The following is a 20,551-nucleotide window of genomic DNA, read 5'->3' on the forward strand; positions in this document are numbered from 1 at the left end:
AGCTGGTAGTGTCCTAGAAGGAGAAGGAGTCCTAGTGCACCAAAACACCTCACATGCACACACACACATGCAATTGGGTCCAGGGTGCAGGGGCTTTAACACGAGCCAAGGGCTGGTTCCTGGGCTTGGGGCTGGTCAGTAGGGTTCATAGATGAGTTGGCTCAGGTTTGGCTCAAAGTGGCTTGGGCGTGGCTCGAGTATTTTGGGAGTTGGCTCGGGTGGTTCGACAAGGTGTCAATTTCGAATTATTAAGAAGTAAAATTAGAACCATTGGTCCACGGGTGTGGTTCATGGCTCACAAGGGTAGAATAGATAATAAAATGTTATATTTAAAATTTGGGATCAAAATAATGAGTTTTGGATTTATCCGGGATTTAATCGCCTCACGAAACGCTAATTAAAGAATTAATTGAAAATCCTAGTTTTTAGCTTAATAAAAATATGAAAAATTATATTTAAGCTCAAATAATTATTAAAAGTCTAACTTTTTAATTTGAAAATTTTATACTAAGGTTTGGTTTAATTCGAGATTAAAACGCGTTAATATGTTATATTTAAATATTAATTTAAAAGTCCTCGATTTAAGCTAAATAAAAATATGAGAAAATTCATGTAAGCCTAAATAATTATTTGGGATATGTTAGAGTCAATGAAATTATGAAAATGCCAAAAACGTGAAATTTTACGTCTAGGGGTAAAACGATAATTTTACACCCGAAAACTAGTGAACGTCATGGCAGTGCCCTGAATGCTGTTTTATATGCTGATATGATTATTTCAAATGTTTATGAATTTTTATGATTTCAAAATATTATTTTAAATGTATATGATTTAATGTGTCAAAATGTTATTTAAATGTTCATGGATATTTATAAGTTAAAATGTTATTTTTAAAATTTTTATGGATTTTATGATTTATTATGGACATTTAAAAGATATGTTGCATGCTTGGTTTAAAAGATAAAAACGTTATATGCATGTTTATATTTTATAAAGTGATGAGAATATGAAACGTTGAAGGAAGTGAAGTAATTGTGACTAATACGATGATATGTTGGAAATATCGTGAGGGTTATGGTCCAAGCGGGAGCCCGACAATCGTGTTTCCGTGGATACGAATATGTATACGATGATATGTTAATACGTAAGGCTATGGCTCAGTTGACCGATGAGAGTGTTGTTGATGTCCATGTCGCCCAGTACTGTGGTTACATGTAGATGGATCTATTGCCCAACACGTAGACGTAGATGAACACGAAAGTCACAATTAACGATCTAAATTCAACGAAAAGAAAAAAAATACGTAAATGTTGATGATAATATGTATATGAATATGTTGAAGATGATATGAAAATGTTTACGAAAATGTTTATAAAAATGTTTATGAAAATGTTTATGTTTGAAGTCTATACATGTCATGAAAATGTTATTTTAAGTACAAATATTTTCACTGTTGTATGTTATCTGTATATGTAGTACCTGTTATCAAGATTATGGTGTGCTGAGTCTTTAGACTAATTAGGTGCGATTGATGCATGTGACTATGATAATAATGTTAATGGAGGTCTTGTTGGTTGACTTTTCTGGACTGAAGGTGTACATAACCCGAGGACCGACGCTAGTTTTCCGCACTAGTTATGAATTATGATTTTAAGATTATGTTAAAGATATTTTTATGACTTTTATTTATGTTTATGAGTGGTTTTTGAGAGGTTATAGTATGAGCTATACTTTTCAAATAATGTTTTTAGGTTGGTAAAACGTTTGACGATTTTATGCTTTACACTATTTTCTTTGGATTTTTAAATGTCAGTTGGTTGAGTTATTTTAAAATGGCGTCAAAAATACTTTAATTATTTTATGAAGTGTTCGGCCGATGCTAGTAAGAGTTTTTTTTTAAAAAATCCTAATAGTTTTTAAGAAAACGAATAACTGACGTTTCAGTCCACCCCGCTATCAATTGCATATTTGTGTACATATCATGATTTTTTTAAAACTCTTGTATTATATTTATCGATCATATTCTATTCACTCGCAATTTCCTAAAGAGATATATAACAACTAAGTTTAGTAATCGAGTGAATTCCCTTCCTACAAAGATTAGAAGTTATCTTGGACTAATTGGATTTACGCGGAATAGGTTTTGTTCTTGAGCAGAACAAAAGATCGAATATAAGACAATGTTTGTTTTTTTCGTCCTAAAATAGTATAATTAAGTTAAAATACTAGGAAAACCCGGAACGAGGCGAGTCAACGATATGTTGAAACAATTACAAGTGAATGTTAATTATGTGCAGACACAATGTCACCATGGACAAAACACACTTACCAACTTTATTATATTATGTACGAATTGTACAGGAGAAACAGGGACCATGTCCACGGACAACATATGTGCAAAGACTATTATGCCCCCACAACCAAGTCCATTTCGCTTCTGGTCGGCACAATCCTTTTGTCGGTCTCTTCTTTTTGCCATATTTCCGGAATCAGTTGAACCATATTGGTTATTGTTTCCAACGCATAATCCGCTTCTTTGCTCTTTATTGCTTGTCCAACCTATAAAATAATAAATAAATAAAAATCAGAATGGGATTTTGTAAATGTGTCCATAAAAAAATTTCCAATATTCAAAGTTACACACACAAAAAAAAAAATTGGACATGAATACCCTTTTCAAAATGCCAACAATTCTCTATCAAAAAAGAGTAATTTAATTTGGTATCGATGGTGAAACTTTTTACCTTGCTTAAAATATCCACAGTTATTTTTAAGTTCTATCACATTGTTTTTACACACTATTTATCAGAAAGTCACTTGCCAATCCAACAAATCAAATCAACATTTTATATATACCGCTTAAATGTAATGTCACAAACACGATATAATATATATAATTTTGATATATTTTTCATCAATAGTTATCACTTTTATACCTACCGACAGTGGCGGGCCCGGGTGGCCCATTGTTTAAGAAAAATTTATATGTAAATTTTTTATATTTTTGGATTAGTGTGATATTAGTCCGGATATATCAATTTAAAATATTAAAAGATTCTAGAGTTTAAAATTATAGTACGGATAAAGCCATATTACTGTCTCCGCTACTGTCCACCGACACTCATATAGTGATGTACAAATTTGATATGATTCATCACGTTCAATAGATAAATTTCACATCAACGACGAATATAAAGATGAACACGGTTGATGAATTAATTTTTTAAAAAAAACAATATGACCAAACCATTCCCTTGTCCCCGTATTTTTTGGCAAATTTGAATTAAAGACAAAGACTTGTGTGAGACGGTTTCACGGATCGTATTTTGTGAGATATATATCTTATTTTGGTCTTTCATTAAAAAGTATTACTTTTTATGCTAAGATTATTAATTTTTTTTGTGAATATCGGTAGGATTGACCCGTTTCACAGATAAAGATTTGTGAGATCGTGTCACAATAATAGACCTGCTCTGAATTAAAAACACGAGACCCGAATCACGAGGAGACTCATGGATCAAGTGGGACGTACACCAAATTGGTAACATTTCCTTTTTTTAAAAAAATAAAAATAATAATAATTGTGTTATTTTCTACACATAACACATGGCAAAATTTAATCCATCGAAGAGAAAAAATTCTTATAAACTCACCAAAACAGTACGAAAACCCATAGCCTTGCCAGCAGCAACATTCTTCACATTGTCATCAAAAAACAACTGAAAAAAATTACCAGAAAAAATTAAAATAGGGGAAAAAGTTGAATAAAATCCCATTAAACATCACAAAAATATCAAACGCATCGTGTGTATACCATTCGCCGTGGTTCAATCCCCGTTGCATCAATGGCGATCCTGAAAGCCTGCATTGAAGGCTTCAGCAGCACTGGGAATTCTTCAGAACCCTTAGATGTCGATATATCTGGATTCATCGTTTCGAAACAGATGATCTTTTCGAAGCAATCCCTTATTCCTAACCGATCCAGAGCATTCATCGCATGAACTCTGTCCGAATTCGTGAAAATCTGCAAAATATTTTCGGGTTTTAATTAAATTTTGCTATGTCATAATTTTTAACAGCTTATAAAAAAAATTTACTCACCATTTTTCGCTGTTTGATCGTTTCAAGAATGTTACGTAGTAGAATGTTCGGTTTGATCGAATCATATGGCAATCTTCCGTGTACGTAACTGACAAGGCAAATTAAACAGTAAAAAAATATAAATACGGATAAACTTTTAAATTGTATTTCAATCGATAAATCTTAAGAAAAATAACAACATACATTTCAAATACATCACATATATATCATTTCAAAAAAAAAAAAATCACTTATATATTTATACAGTATTTTATGTTAAATATAAAATTCATTTTATTTTGTGTAATTAATATATAAATAATTAATATATGAATTTAACATTTTATTTATTATTTAATTGTAAATAATAAAATATATAAAATACAATCTAGTTTATTTCAAATTTATTACAAGTCCAGAAATGATTTCTTCTGTTACCTGTGATATTCATCTGGATTAATATCATAACCTGAAGCCTGCAAAGAAATAGAAAAATTAAATTAAATTATTTGATTAATCGAAAAAACTCAATAAATCAACATCAAGAATTTGAGCTTAAATACTCGGAGGCCAGCCAATGAGCTTCCATAAGTTCTGAAGAATTCTCTGTTAACATTCACCACTTCAGATTCTGGGAATCCGCATTTTTCCACAAGAAAATCTGCAAAACCCAGATTTAGATACGAAATCAGTGAAGAAAATTCATATTTTTTGCAGCTATTTTTCATGAAAGAAATAAATTTTTTCAGCTTACACCAAAAACATTATAAAACCTTGAACGTTTTGTTTCAGAGCTTTTCCAATTCCAGTGTGGGAAGAATACAGGGTGTCATCCAAATCTGGTCACAAAAATAGAAAACAAACATTTAAATTTCCTCCACGAATAACTTATAATCCATTTTTTTTACTCTTCCTCTGTTTCGCGTCATGAAAAACAGAGTCACATTAGACATTTTCCATCGATTAATAATCACAAATGAACTTGAGCAAGATGTTCAAATATATACCAAAAAGAAGACAATCAAAAAGGGAAACCGAGCCAAGGACTGAGTTCAAGCTAGAATCCATGGAAATGGAGAAAAACTACTCCTGAAAATGGGAAACTTCACAGAATTCGGAATATGGGTTTTGGGTATTTGTAATTGAAAGCACTGGGATTATTGGCGATGTAGAGTTTGATGAGACACAGAGGATTTTCAGAGAGGATAGTAAGTTTATTTATAGGAGGGAAGGAAGGAAGGAAGGAAGGAGGGAGACGGCCGGCAAAAATGGTGGATATGATCTTAAGGAAGGAAGGCGAGTTTAATTTTGGGGGACACTGCGTGGGACCTACACGCTTGGCGTAGTCATCCAATCGCTTTCCATTTAATAAACAAAAACTAGAATAAAAAAGCTTGCGACTTCAATCAAAGAACATGAGTGGGTCTTTTGTGAGACGGTATCACGAATCTTTATTTGTGAGACGGGTCAATCCTATCGATAATAACGATAAAAAGTAATACTCTAAGGATAAAAAGTAATACTTTTTCATGGATGACCCAAATAAGAGATCTGTCTCACAAAATACGATCCGTGAGACCGTCTCACACAAGTTTTTGTCAAAAAACATATATCTTATCAGACGATCTCACGAATTTTTATTTATGAGATAAATCAATTCTACATATATTCATAATAAAAAATAATATTCTTAGTATAAAAAAAGTTATATTTTTTCATGAATGACCTAAATAAGATATTTGTTTCACAAATTACGAATCTTGAAATCGACTCAGACAAGTTTTTCCTTAATTAAAATTGCTATATTTATTGTAAGGACTATATTTTTGGGATACCATCATATTATTCAGGCACTGATTTAATGAATACATTACTGTTATTTGATAAATATGTATTAAAGGCTATATAAATATTCTTCTAATAATGAAAAGCAAATATTGTATTTGATAAGGTTAAGTTTATATAAACATGTTTTACAAATTGCAAGTGCATGACAATGTTTAGTACAAATAATTAAATTTCGAACTCGAGATCTCGACTTAAATGTGAGATTTTTTTGATGATGGAACTCACGGTCGCTATCCTTTCGATGCATATTCATTAAAAACAGTAGTCTACAAATTACTCTAATTTGCACAAATATGTGCGACAAGTTCGACCAAAAAAATGTTGATAAGCTTTATCAATTCAAACATTGTGTGAGATCTTTCTTACACGTAAGATAACGACTAAATCACACCAAAAATTATCTAGAGGATAGTCACTGAACCAAAAGCTCTCTTTTAAACAAGTCGTAACATCCATGTTAGATGTCAACATATTGAGTGTAATTGAAATTTTTTTGATTCAAAAAATATTCGACACTTGTTAAATTTGACAAAGTTGGAGATTTTTCAAATACTGAAGCTCTAGGTATTATCTGAGCTTTTAAAGAAGAGCAAATTTGTCCAACCCCAAAAGATCCAAGAGTAGGTCTCTTGTGAAACGGTCTCACGAATCTTTATCTGTGAGACGGATCAATCATACCGATATTCATAATAAAAAATAATACTCTTGGCATAAAATGTAATATTTTTTCATGGATGATCCAAATAAGATATCCGTCTCATAAAATACGACACGTGAGATCGTCTCATACAAGCTTTTGCCAAGATTCTAAAATAATTCTGTTATTAATCTTTTCAACCAAGTAGTAGAGAAAATATCCGTAAACTATAATTTCATTATCCCATGAATTTAACTTGAAATTTGGGTATGTTTATTTGTAGACTCGATTATTGCAACATAAGATTAAAAATGAGACATATAAAAAACGTGGTACCTTGCTAGCTACCTAACATAGTAAATTAAATTAAATTTCCATGTTTAAATCTGACTTTAGGACCACGATCTTTCTTTGATGTCTCCTGCAAGTTTCCATCCGATTTCATAATGTCGCGACAATTTTTAATTTTATTTTATCATTAGTTTAATAGAAATTACTGTGTAATATAAAATATGTCAAGACGCTATTTGAAGTTCACATTATTAATCTACACAAAAACACTTGTGAAACAGTCTCACGAACCAATTTTGTAATACGAATATTCTACTTTGAGTCACTTATGAAAATTTTTATTTTTATGCAAAAAAGTTTACTTTTTTTTTATTATAAATAAGAGCAAATTTAACTGTCCGTCTAACAAAAGACCTACTCTTAAATTTATCAGTATTCAATCAAATGTTTACTTGGTCATATTATTTATATATATCTTATATCAATCAAATCATTAATCATTTAACTTACATTAACTAAATCATTGAATTTAAATTACAATATTACTCTTAATAAATAATATTATTAATATTTTATTAATTACTAAAAAATCAAAATAATAATTTATCATTTTAGTTCAAATTTAATCAATCAAATCAAATATTATAATAACAAACATTTTTATATATTTTTTATTTTTATACTAATTATTTTCCATACATTATTATCTTATCTTTAATTTTAAACGATGCTTCTCCCCATTATTATTCCATGACGTTTAACACTATTGGAGGATACTGTAATAAATTTATATTTTGAGTTCCTCGGGAAATTCACTAATTAATATTATATGATGGATAAAGAAAAAATTTTACTTGACGAATCTATGCTGTTGGCTATTTATCCTGTAAGAACACTAATCAATTTTGGAAGGCTAGCATTCGGTAACGGTTCGAACCTATTCGAACAAAAAATTTTATTTTTAAAGTTCTTTTTTTTTTATTGAAAAACTTGTGCATTTATCGAGATAAATAATTTGTTTCAAGATTTGTTAGTGAAGAAATTGATAATGAGAAAATTCTCATTCATACAGTATTTCCTACATATTACAAGTATATATAGAGATATCTCTAGTAATCTCCATCACACGTTAAAAATCTTAAGAATCTACCTATACTAAAAATAGTTCTAATTACCTCCACTAATTTAGCATAACATATATACACAAGATTTCTATACACAGAATATTCTTATATGCTTCGATACTCCCCTCAAGCTGGATCCAAAGGATTTATGGATCCAAGCTTGCTCAACAGCCTGTGGAACTGAGTAGACGTCAACACTTTGGTGAACACATCAGCTAGTTGGTCATTAGAACGTACATATTGAGTGTCAATTAATTTGGATTGAACTTGTTGACGAATGTAGTGACAGTCCACTTCAATGTGTTTGGTTCTTTCATGGAACACAGGATTAGCAGCAATGTGCATAGCGGCCTGATTATCACAAAAAAGTTTCATAGGAATGGAGCTAGGACAACCTAGATCAATAAGAAGACTGTTAAGCCATACAAGCTCACATGCTGCGGAAGCCATCGCACGATACTCAGCCTCAGCGCTAGATCGAGCGACCACAAGTTGTTTTTTACTTTTCCAAGACACCAGATTACCACCAACAAACATACAATAACCAGTAGTAGAGCGACGATTAAGTGCATTACCAGCCCAATCAGAATCGGTATATCCCATAATATTAGTGTGACCATTACGGGTCATGACTATCCCACGACCAATCGTGCCTTTCAGATATCGCAGGATTCGTTTTACCATGCCTAGATGTTGAATGGTTGGGGCATGCATATGTTGACTAACAAGACTAACTGCAAACGTAATATCCGGTCTCGTGATAGTCAAGTAGATGAGCTTTCCAACAAGTTTCTGATAATAGCTTGGTGAGTCGAGGACTTTTTCTGGAGATGCAAGCCTCAATTTGCTATTGAGAAGAGTAGCAACGGGTTTGGTGTGTAACATTTCAGCATCTTGAAGTAAGTCTAAAATGTATTTACGTTGGTTAAGGAATAGCCCTTTGCTGGAAGCCGCCATTTCAATTCCTAGAAAGTACTTCAATGAACCAAGATCCTTGATTGGAAATATGTGCTGAAGTTTCGTTTTTAATTGAGCAATGGACTCATTATTATTCCCGATAATAATGAGATCATCCACTGTATATTAATACTACAAGTGTGTCAACTGAACCAAGCAAGACATAAAGGGACGAATCAGCTGAGCTCCTTTTAAAACCAAGAGCTTCAAGAGCGGTGCTCAGCTTGGCGTGCCATGCACGGGGACTTTGTTTCAACCCATAAATTGATTTATGGAGTTGACATACCAAGTTTGGATTTTCACTTTGAGGATGCCCGGGAGGAAGCTTCATAAATACTTCTTCCTCGAGATCACCATGCAAGAATGCATTTTTTACGTCCATCTGAAACACAGACCACCCTTTATTGATAGCACCTGATAAAAGAACTCGTACCGTGGTCATCTTGGCAACGGGGGCAAAAGTTTCTCTGTAATCGACACCAAATTTTTGGGTGAAACCTTGAGCAACAAGGCGTGCTTTATGCCTATCAACAGAACCATCGGAGTTGAACTTTGTTTTAAAAACCCAACGACTACCAACTGAATGTTTTCCAAGGGGAAGAGACACTATAGTCCAGGTTTTGTTCTTAGCAAGAGCAGTTAATTCTTCAAGCATAGCTTTTGCCAAACAGCCTGGGATTTGGCTTCATGAAAATTCTTGGGCTCCAGACCATTTGACATAGTTGTAAGGAAAGCTGTATGCGAAGATGATAGTCGTTGGTATGACATACAATTAGTGACAGGGTACCTCACTGTGTGAGCAACATAATCTGCCAGTTTTGTTGGAGGGTGCCGCATCCGCGGAGGATTACGTCGGGAAGATATTTGATCACCTTGTGTATGGGAAAGACCTTGCTCGGGTGATTCTATAATAACTTCCCTGGAAGGAGCAATAGAGATATCCAAGCGATCATCACAGTTTTCTGAAGTACCTTGATTTGGATGTAGATCTTGAGTAGATTGATGACCATAATCAATGCTGGGCAAAGGAAATAGCTCGGGCAGCTTCTCCTCCTGACTAAGGGCCAAAAAGTATGGAATTTGTTCAGCAAAACGGACATCTCTAGTCACATATAGTTTCTTGGAGAGAACGTCATAACATTTGTATCCCTTTTGTGTTTGAGAATAACCAAGAAATATACACTTAACAGCTCGTGGATCAAGCTTGTCACGATGAGTAGTTGAGACATGTACAAAACAAGTGCATCCAAAAACTTTGAGATGAGACAAATTTGGTGCTTTGTCCTGCAATACTTCAAGAGGACATTTAAAATCCAGCACTCGACTGGGTAAGCGATTCACAAGATAGGTTGCAGTAAGCATTCCATGAGACCAAAACTGTTTTGGGACATTCATTTGAAGCATTATGGCTCGAGTTTTCTCAAGCAAGTCACGATTTTTACGTTCGGCAATCCCATTTTGTTGAGGTGTATCGACACAACTAGTCTGATGCAATATTCCGTTAGAAATCAAATATATTGTCATGTTATGAGACATATATTCTGTGCCATTGTCAGATCGAAGAACTTTAATATAAGCTGAAAATTGAGTCGTAACCAACATGTGAAAATCCTTAAAGAACTCAAAAACTTCACCTTTTGATTTCAATAAGTATACCGGAGTAACCCTAGAAAAATCATCAATAAAGGTTACAAAATATTTAAATCCATCTAGAGAGGAGGAAAAAGGCCCCCAAACATCTGAATGTACAATCTCAAATGGTTGAGTAGTACGAGACAATGATGAGTTAAAAGGAAGCCTAGAGGACTTAGAAAAATGTCAGATATCACAATCAAGTGTTTCTTTAGGTAGGACTCGATTTATCTTGCTAAGAACATTATTTGAAGGATGTGCGAGACGGCGATGCCATAGATATTGCTCAGTAATGGGAGAGGAAACAACTTGGAATCCCTTGGTAACCTGAGAGTTAGGAGAGAAGTAGTACAGACCATGCAAATGAAATACTTCACCAATCATCTTCTTGGTGACGAGTTCCTGAAAGATGACCTTGTAAGGAATAAATATAACTTCACAATTGAGTGAAGATGTCAGTTTATGAACAGACAACAACTGAAAAGGAAAAGATGGAACAAATAGAACATCAGACTCTATAGTATCTGAAACAAGTTTAATTTTGCCCTTACCCTTTACCGGAGCACTTTTCCCATTTGCTACAGATACCAGAGAAGGTGTAGAAAAAGAACGAAAGTCATAAACATGAGTTAACTTATTTGACATGTGATCTGTGGCACCAGAATCAATGACCCATACTTCATGCAAACTATTAATTTCGAGTGCAGTAAGAAAATCAATATGAATACCTTGGTTGGTTTCAGACTTTGCATCAGCCACAAAACCAGGAAAATGACTAAGAAGTGCGGCTGGCTGATCTTTTTCTTGATTAATAGCTCCTCCTTGGATAGTTCCCTGACCATTCCTATCTTGTAAATAATTTGCGAAATCATTAAGTAAAGCAGCATGATTAGAAGAAAAAGATTCAATGGAGTGTGTAGCCACATGCGCCTTATGATCAGGAATTCGTTTCTGATATCCTCCGCCCTTCTGATCTTTGGAGAATTTGGGCTTCAACTCTGGGTGAAGTGTCCAGCAACGATTAATCGAGTGACCAGTAATATGGCAATGCTGAGATTTGAGGTCGGGGCGTTTTCCCTTGTAAGACTTTTCTTCAGAGGATGAGCGAGTAATATAAGCACGAACATCCGGAGGAGAGGGATTAATAGAGCGTGGCATGACTTTCTGGCGTACTTCCTCACGCTGAATGGTCGCGCAAATATTTTTGAAGGAAGGTAAATCGGTATTCATTAGAATATGACTCCTTAGATCCTCAAACTCAGGATTAAGACTCGCCAATAGCTGAAAAATACGATCCTCCTCTGTTCTCTTCCGCAAAATAGCTGCGTCAACTGTAGGAGGTCTATAAATCTCCAACTCGTTCCACAAACTCTTTAGACTCCCTAGCAAACTTACGAATGGCTTCCCATCTTGATGAAGATTTGCAATCTCCCTATGAATTTGGAAAATCCTGGCAGAATTGTTTTGGTTGTCATACATGTCACGGATAGCATTCCAAAGGTCCAAAGAAGATTCTGAATAGCTGAAGATCTGTGCAAGATCACGCTCCATCGAGTTAAGAATCCATGACATAACCTGTTGGTCCTTTGACAGCCAAGCCTCATACTCCGGCGAACTAGATTCAGGGGATTTCAGAGAGCCATTAATGAATCCCAACCTTGATCTACCACCAAGAGCAATGGTAATTGCTCTCGACCATGGAAGGTAATTGAATTCATTCAACAATACTGAACTCAATTTTTGAGAGATGTTGACGTCACTATCAACAATATCCTTCGACCCTCCAGTGACAACAATAGCATCCGCCATAACAATAATTAAGAGAAATATGAGCAGCGTGTAAGGATCACTGCTCTGATACCATGAAGAAATTGAGAATGAGAAAATTCTTATTCATACATATTTCCTACATATTACAAGTATATATAGAGATATCTCTAGTAATCTCCATCACTCGTTAAAAATCTTAAGAATCTACCTATACTAAAAATAGTTCTAATTACCTCCACTAATTTAGCATAACATATATACACAAGATTTCTATACACAGAATATTCTTATATGCTTCAATAGTTAGCTAAGAAGAGAACTCACCATCCACCCACAAAAATGATGAAAGGTAGTAAGAAGAAAACGATAGCGTTAGGTAACGGAATTTGAAAAAAATTATTTTTTTAAAATTTAATGGATAAAAAGAATATAATGAAACAATATATGAAGCACTTAAACTAATTTGTTCAACAATTATATTATAAAAGGTTATTATTTTTTTGTTTTTATTTTAAAAATTAACACTAAGGGGTATTTATAGATGAAATAATTTAATTACATAATTTACGGTGCATATGTGTAATACAAAATCTTAAAATTTAGGATTAATTTATATAAGGTTGGTACGGTTCCAAGTTCCCGTTCGAGTTTTGTAATTGCAACGAAAAGACGGCTTTGATTTTAAAAACGTTTCCAATTTCGATTCGACAGTTCCCAGAAATCGTGGTCGGCCTGCCTCGTAGATTGCATTTTCAGATCTTTGGATCACTTGTGTATCACAGTTATGGCAAAAATTTACGTGAAACGGTCTCAAAAGTCATATTTTGTGATACAAATATCTTATTTAGGTCATACATGAAAAATATTACTTTTTATTATAAGAGTATTACTTTTTAGTGCGAATATCAGTAGGATTGACCCGTCTCATAGATAAAGATTCATGAGATCGTCTCATAAGAGACTTACTCCACGTTTAAAATGGAGAAAAAAGAATTTATAGTAAGTATCCAAATTTGGGTATCACATTTAAAGTGGAGAAAACTGAATTTATAGTAAGTATTCAAATTTGAATTTGACGTCTGTTGAAAATAGAAACAACCTAAATGTCTATTTCCATTATTTCGATTATAATTTTAATTTTTGTGTTATTTTTAATTATTTAGTTTTCATTACTCTCTTATCATATTAAATAAAATATAATTTTTTTATATAATATTATGTTTTCTAAATTTTTAAAAGAGTTTCGTCGTAAATTTTGATATATTGATTGTCCATAAATTGATATTAACTATACTATATTATTCCGTTTGAGATCCTTAAAATAACAACTTAGAAGACATTAAAATATTTAATTCTATAATTGCTCTTCTTACTATACTCATATTTTAATTAGAAAAAATCTAAACAAAACTTCTCTTTTAAAATCGAACAACGCTTCTAAATTGAATATAATTTTCGTGCTAATTGTGGTCCGCTATCCCGATCATGATTTTCCTACCCCCAGAGGGAAAGATACTTCCCTTTTGGGCCGGTTGTGGGCGAGGAGGGATTCGAACCCCCGACACCGTGGTTCGTAGCCACGTGCTCTAATCTTCTGAGCTACAGGCCCCACCCCGTCTCCACTGGATTAGTATTATTTGAACAAATTAAAAAAATAATAACACATACAAAACATATGAATATTTTACTAGTTATTATTATGTCTCTTAATTATAATTTCAATATATATCTATATACACATATATATATATATATTTAACATGTTATAAAAAATAATTAAATTTTTTAATAAAAAATTATTTATCTAATAAACGACAAAACTTTTGATTTTTTTTTTTCAAATTCGTCAACAGTATAAAATCCCAAATGTGAGATTCATCTTTGAATTAATTTTTTTTGAAAAATACATCTCTTTCCTAAAAAAATAAGTTGAAAGACTTAAAGAAACTCACAAGCAATTCACAAAATATTAATAATCATATATAAATAGAATAATGGCAAAATAGCAATGAACAAAGCATCGATTCATATTAGGCGATCATCTCCTCTTTAAAGTAAGCACATAAGCAACAAGAAAAGTACGTAGAGTAATTAAACAACCATCTTCTTCTTCTTCTTCTTCGAGTTCATGTTTTCGTTAACTTCACTGTTGTTTCCCATGCCCATAAATAAACCTCGCATTTCCTTCTGTGTAGACATGAGTCTCATTGTCTAGCCTGTCGTAGATATATAAGATCGAATACATGTCACATGGATCTCGAAATAAATTTAGCCAAACAAAAATGATTCCGATCAAACTAATGAAAGTATTTCAACTTCATTTCTAAACCCTTGGATCGAAACACGACGCTACGAGAGAAAACGGATAGTACTCACGATTTTCGGACAGCTTTGCTCAAGGTAGAGGATGAAATGAACGTTTTGCCATCCAGATATCGATACTCCCCTTGAATTCTCTGCTTGATTCTGAGGTCTAATTCATCAGCAGTTAGGGTGAATGGATGTTCAGATGCCTGCGTGTTTAATAATTTAATCATGATTTTTTTTCCTTCCATATCATCAAGAATTAAGTAGAGTACTCATGCATGGCATAAAGACATTATATATAGATAAAATAAGAGCCAAAATTGATGGTACCATGACCCATCCCCAAGTATCAGCATAGGAAGGAATATGGGCTGAGTAAGGTACAACATCTGCAAATTAAATAAATAAATTATTTAATGTGAAAATGAAATGTTTAGGAAACTAATTAATAATGATCAAGAAATTTAAAAAATCCCATCTCACTCACATTTGAAAACTCTGCTCAAAGTGTTGAAGATGCAAGAAAATACTTCTGTGTGGCTGAAAATTCCAGCTGGTCCAGCCTGAAAAATTATTCAAGTTTATCCTTATAAACTATAAGCTATCTTAAATCGTCGAATACTCGAATCGACATGTGATGCGCACGCTCGCACCTGTGTGACGAAAATGCCACCCTTACTAAGCCTTGGTTTGATTACGAATTCGTAGAAGGATTTGGTGTAGAGCTGGTAACATGGACCGCCTTCGATTGGATCGGCCAAGTCTCCTATGATCACATCATAAACCTCCTCTCTTCTCTCAAGCTCGGCCCTTTTTTTTACAAAGAACTCAAAATGCATCATTCACCAATTTTTTTTAATTACTTACAAATATAAGATGAGCCCACAAAATTATTTTACAAAATTTGATTATATATATATATATATATATATATGTCAACCTGGCATCATTGATAACGAGTTCGAGTCTAGGATCATAGAAAGCTTCTTTGTTACAACTAAGTATGACTTGCAAAAATTCACCACTTCCTGGAAAAAAATATTAATTAATAATGTGCCTAAAAATTATTTTTGATTAAATTTTCAAGAGATATAAATTTCTTTAGAAATATGTCACCTGGTCGATGTCACACATGATGACCTTTTCCACAGTTTTGTGCCTGAGGATTTCTCTCGCAGTAGAACCTTCACCTCCACCCATAATAAATATGGTTTTTGGACTAAAACAATTAACAAAATTTAGTACTTTTAAAGGGAATTATTTGATCAAATATACATAAAAAATGATTTTATTTTCAATATGAGATTTGAGAGATTAATAATTTATACTTTGTGTGATGCAACAGTGGGGGATGGACAAGAGATTCATGGTATATGAACTCATCTATCTCTGCACTTTGAAGCTTCCCATCAAGAACTAGAGCCTGCCAATTTAAATCATCAGAAATAATTTGATTTTTTTAAAAAATAAAATAAAAATTGAGTGATTAACTTTAAAACTTTAATGTTTTTTTTTAAAATTTGTTATGAAATTTGGAAAATTGTTAGAGTTGTGTAATTTGTCTAAATATTGCACCTTTCCGAAGGGCTTGGTATCCAAGAGTTGAATGTCCTGGTACTGCGAGGCTCCTGTATGCAAAATACTGCACTCACAAAAAAAAAGAAGTTCAGAAAATATTAATAAATTATGCAGTTAGTGTACTTAATTAATCAATTATTAGGCATAAAATTAATTTTTCCTCCTCATTTTGATCTTCATTTGTCCCAACTTTTCATCGACAAAATCATAGGAACAGTTGTACTTGTATTCATGAAGCTTTCTCACTTTTACTTCTACACAACAATTATTTAATTTTTTTCCCAAAATATTTCTTCCCCACTATATTTTTATACACTATTTTAATGCATTAAATTAAAATTTAATATATGTAATATAGTATTAAATTATTTCTGGAATCAAAATTTTCTATATATTTCTCAAAAAAAAAAATATAATATTCGACCGAACTGAAATTAAATATTAAGAATATTTCAAAATTATGTAATTAAAATTACCTCTTGAGTGCAAAGCACCACCTCAAATTCTCTTCAATCTCTTCTTCATACCAACAACTCTTTCTCATCGCATTTCCATTAACATTCATGCAACCTTCATTGCTCAATCCATTAGATATAGAGAAATCACCCATTTTTCTTACCTTAAATTTCTTGATTTATCTTTTTCTTACAAGATATGTGCGTGCGTGTGTATATATATGTATAGAAAGAGAAAGAGAGAGATTGAGAGGAGAAGAAGGGGAGAGGATTTGATTGCAAATGAGGCTTGGGATGAAGAAGTAGAAGGTCGAGGGGTTATATATTATATGGAGAAGGATGAAACTAAAAATTTCACAATTTTATTACAATATTTTAATATTGTTGTATGAACAGTGGCAGGATTTGAGTTTGGTATTAAAGCATATACTGTATAATTGTATAGGAATGAGTGAAGTGATTGCTGGAAAGAAGCAAACATGCACCAAAATCTTCATGGATTTTCGTAAATAATATCCAAGAAAAAAGGTGTTTTCCCCCTAAAATTCTATTAAATTATTGAAATAATTAACTACTTTATTACATAGTTAGCATTCATTTAGGAGACGGAGTACTTACTAATATACTATACTTGGGACAAGTATAGTATATTAGTTAATCGTATTTCATCAATTTTTAGTCTTTTTCTCTCATGTCAGACGTAATATCAAATATTGATATCATACTTTACGGATGTGGATGTGTACACGTTATGATAGCACTCTTTAGGAAAAAATGTTAAACGTAAAAAAATTCCATTTTAATTTTCTTTTTTAAAACTTTTTCTTTGTAAACTACAAGAATATGTATTTCTCCACTTAAAATGGTACGATTGATTTTCTCGTTGTACTATTCCTGTTTATTGAAAATGTTGATTGTGATTTGTGGCATGTGGATGAAGTGGGCACGATCAATGAAGGTAATAAAACCATCTTGTATAGAGGTAATATACCGTATTATATTTTATTGAAAAATTTATATCGTATATCGTATTGAAAATTGAGATATTAAAATATTTATATTGATATTGTATCGAAAATATATAGATTATACCGAAATATTACGGTATAACGATATAGGACCGAGCGCTTGCCGCTTTTCCAAAGGACTATAGTTAGTAGTAATGGTGCAACTCAAATCTTTTAAACCGCACAGCAGCTCAAGCACCACGGTTCGATCGCTCTACCAAGCAGAGACAATTATTGCACCCAACAATCTCTCTCCCGATAATTGCTGTGAGAACCTGAAATTCCAGCAGTAGCAGTAGCAGCAGCTAGTAAATTTCAGCAGAAGCTAAAAATTCCAGCAGAAGCTAATATTTCAGAAGCTGGTATTTTTCCAGCAGATTGGAATCCAGCAGCAGACAACAGATAAAATCCAGCAGCAGCAGCAGCACGAAATCCCAACAGACAGTTACTAATTCAGACCATAGCTTGTAACTGAAGCATTTAACACGAAATAAAGATTGTTAATGTCAGATTATGGCCTTAATTGGGAGGCTAACAGTCAGAATTTCACCTATAAATGTCACCCTCAAACCTCTGAATTGGTTTACCAAAAATCTGGAGTTATCACTTGAAATTAGAGCTAAGAGAGTACATTTTCGAAGCTGTAAAATCCAGTAGCAAGGCAAGAAGATTTCCAGACTTCAACCGAAATTCTTTAAGCAAATTACGGTAAGTGGGCTTATGTATAAATATCTTGAAACCCGTTTGATACTTCTGTTTCTAAGTTCAGTTTCTGTATGTTTGATTTCTGATATATGATTTTGAAGTACTGAAACTCCATAGTGAACTAATGGTAGGAATATATATTCTGAACATTTCTGAATTCTGATTCTGATTCTGATTCTGGCATCACCCTTTAGAGGAGAAAACATATAGGGGACTGATATCAGTTTAGCCATGAAATTCACTAACGTGCTGAGTGCTTACTAATTCTGATTTCTGTTATGAAACCCGTGATTTCTGAATTCTAGTTTCTGTTCTGAAAAGATGAGTTTCTGTATATTATTGTATTACTATTTCTGTTGAAAATGATTTCGAAAACTGGGAGTTATTCCGCCCCTGCTTACTGAGTGACAATCATATCACTCACCCACCAAACCCATCTCAGATAAGAACGAGAAAGAAAAGTTAGAAGAAAAAGAGGAGATTCAATTTTGGGGCTGGTGATGAAGATTGTTGTTCTCAGTTCTGATTTATATTTTAAATTCCGCTGCATCTGTTTAGATATTGTAATTCTGGTTTTACATTTCCGCTGTAAAACATTATTAATTGAGTTGTATCAGACATTGAATATTTAGTATTATGAATAAAAGACTGGTTTCTGAATTTTGTACTTCTGAGGCTTGTTGTTGTCGAATGTAAATTTGAGAACAACGCCGGTGTCAACCAACCCCCGTCCCGGGGCGTGACATTGAAGTGGTATCAGAGCAAAACCGGGTTTCATAATCTGGGGATGAGGAACTAGAAATAATAAGTTCTTATAGACTTCTGAAAATAAGTTGCTGAAAGTTACTGATAATAAGCTACTGAAATAGACCACTGAAATGATAGACTGAATACGTACAGTAGGAAAATCAGTAGGGAAACAAATCAGTAAACCAGTAGATCTGAAACCAGAACCAGTAGATGGAAATCAGTAGACCCAAAACCAGTAGCCCGAAACCAGAACCAGTAGACGAAATCAGTAGGTCTGAATGCAGAAGACTGAGTCAGTAGACTCGGAATGCAGCAGACTGGTTCTGACAGTGCTGGAAAAGCAGCAGATTGATTGCAGTAGCTGCAGAATTTCAGTAGACAGTGCACTCCAGCAAACGAATGCAGTAGACTTTGTTAATGGCATGGAAGTTGAGGTGTTTTTCGCGCAAACTTTAAACGGCCATAACTTTTGATCAAGAAGGAATTTTTACTATTAAGAGTAGGCGTTGGAAAGCTCTCGACGAGGAGAACCTAATCTAAAACCATTAAATTGTTCTAGCACCGCCGACGAACCCCAAAATCCTTCTTTAAGATAGTGATATCATCATTTCCGTAAAAATTTCCAAAACTTTGAAACTCTGAGGAATTTTCATTTTCAAATGGCTTAGTATTTTTGCACCAAACTTGGTACCATTCATGTTCTTGATGTGAAGGATTTTTAGTAAATTTTTCACGTCATTCTGAGACCGAAAAATTTTTGAGCCATTTTCTTCTACTAAATGTTATAGGCATACTGATTCTATTCATTCCAGTAATTATTGTCTATAGTTCGACTTGTATTCTTGATATCGTTTCTGAACCTTCGCTCTCATGTTTTGGATGTAGGATATGGCGGACCAAAGTAGCTACATTAAGAGCTTAGAGAGGAAGCTAGAAAAACTCAAAGAGAATAACTACCGCCTAGAGTTGGACAAAGATGAGTTAGAGCGTCAAACAGAACATTTGAGGTGTGATGTTCAACGTTATGCTCACTATCTGCATGAGGCAGAAGAGAGGAGTAGGAAGGCTCAAGAAGAGTTTGAAACCTCCCAAGAGACTGTGGCAGAATTCATCGAGTTACGTGATACACTAGTTGAGAAGATCCAAATACTCAAGGATCAGAATCACCAACTCGTGCACCAGCATAATCAGTATACTGAACAGACTGATGCACATATTAATGAGTTGCAGAGTACTGTTGAAGTTCTTAGTGATCAGAATGCAGTTCTGCATGGTCATATTGAACACCTACAAGCAGTAATAGCCAACCTAGATGAACTCGAGGAGGATCCCGAAGAAGAAGAAGAAATCGAAGAGGATCCTATGGATTTGGGATTAGGAGAAGTGATAGATTAGAACATCAGTAGTGGT

At 33.4% G+C, this 20,551-nt stretch overlaps 1 protein-coding gene and 1 pseudogene across 2 annotated transcripts; both read right to left on the minus strand.

The window, feature by feature from the left end:
* Positions 1-2,204: 2,204 nt before the first annotated feature.
* On the minus strand, positions 2,205-5,327 carry LOC142543423 (uncharacterized protein C24B11.05-like). 2 transcript variants are annotated; one of them, XM_075650671.1, is made up of 8 exons: positions 5,088-5,323; positions 4,854-4,919; positions 4,644-4,741; positions 4,519-4,556; positions 4,102-4,189; positions 3,815-4,024; positions 3,654-3,719; positions 2,205-2,559 (listed from the first exon to the last, which is right to left on the minus strand). In XM_075650671.1, the coding sequence occupies exons 1-8, from the start codon at positions 5,146-5,148 to the stop codon at positions 2,407-2,409; spliced, it is 780 nt and encodes a 259-aa protein (XP_075506786.1). In that variant the 5' UTR covers positions 5,149-5,323; the 3' UTR covers positions 2,205-2,406. The 2 variants fall into 2 exon arrangements, with proteins under 2 accessions (XP_075506786.1, XP_075506787.1); XM_075650672.1 differs by lacking the exon at positions 3,654-3,719 and having other exon boundaries at positions 5,088-5,327.
* Positions 5,328-14,297: 8,970 nt separating this feature from the next.
* Positions 14,298-17,097, minus strand: LOC142541693 (thermospermine synthase ACAULIS5-like; annotated as a pseudogene).
* Positions 17,098-20,551: the final 3,454 nt, after the last annotated feature.

The sequence above is a fragment of the Primulina tabacum genome, chromosome 4 (assembly GCF_025594145.1).
Source record: "Primulina tabacum isolate GXHZ01 chromosome 4, ASM2559414v2, whole genome shotgun sequence".
NCBI lineage: Eukaryota > Viridiplantae > Streptophyta > Magnoliopsida > Lamiales > Gesneriaceae > Primulina > Primulina tabacum.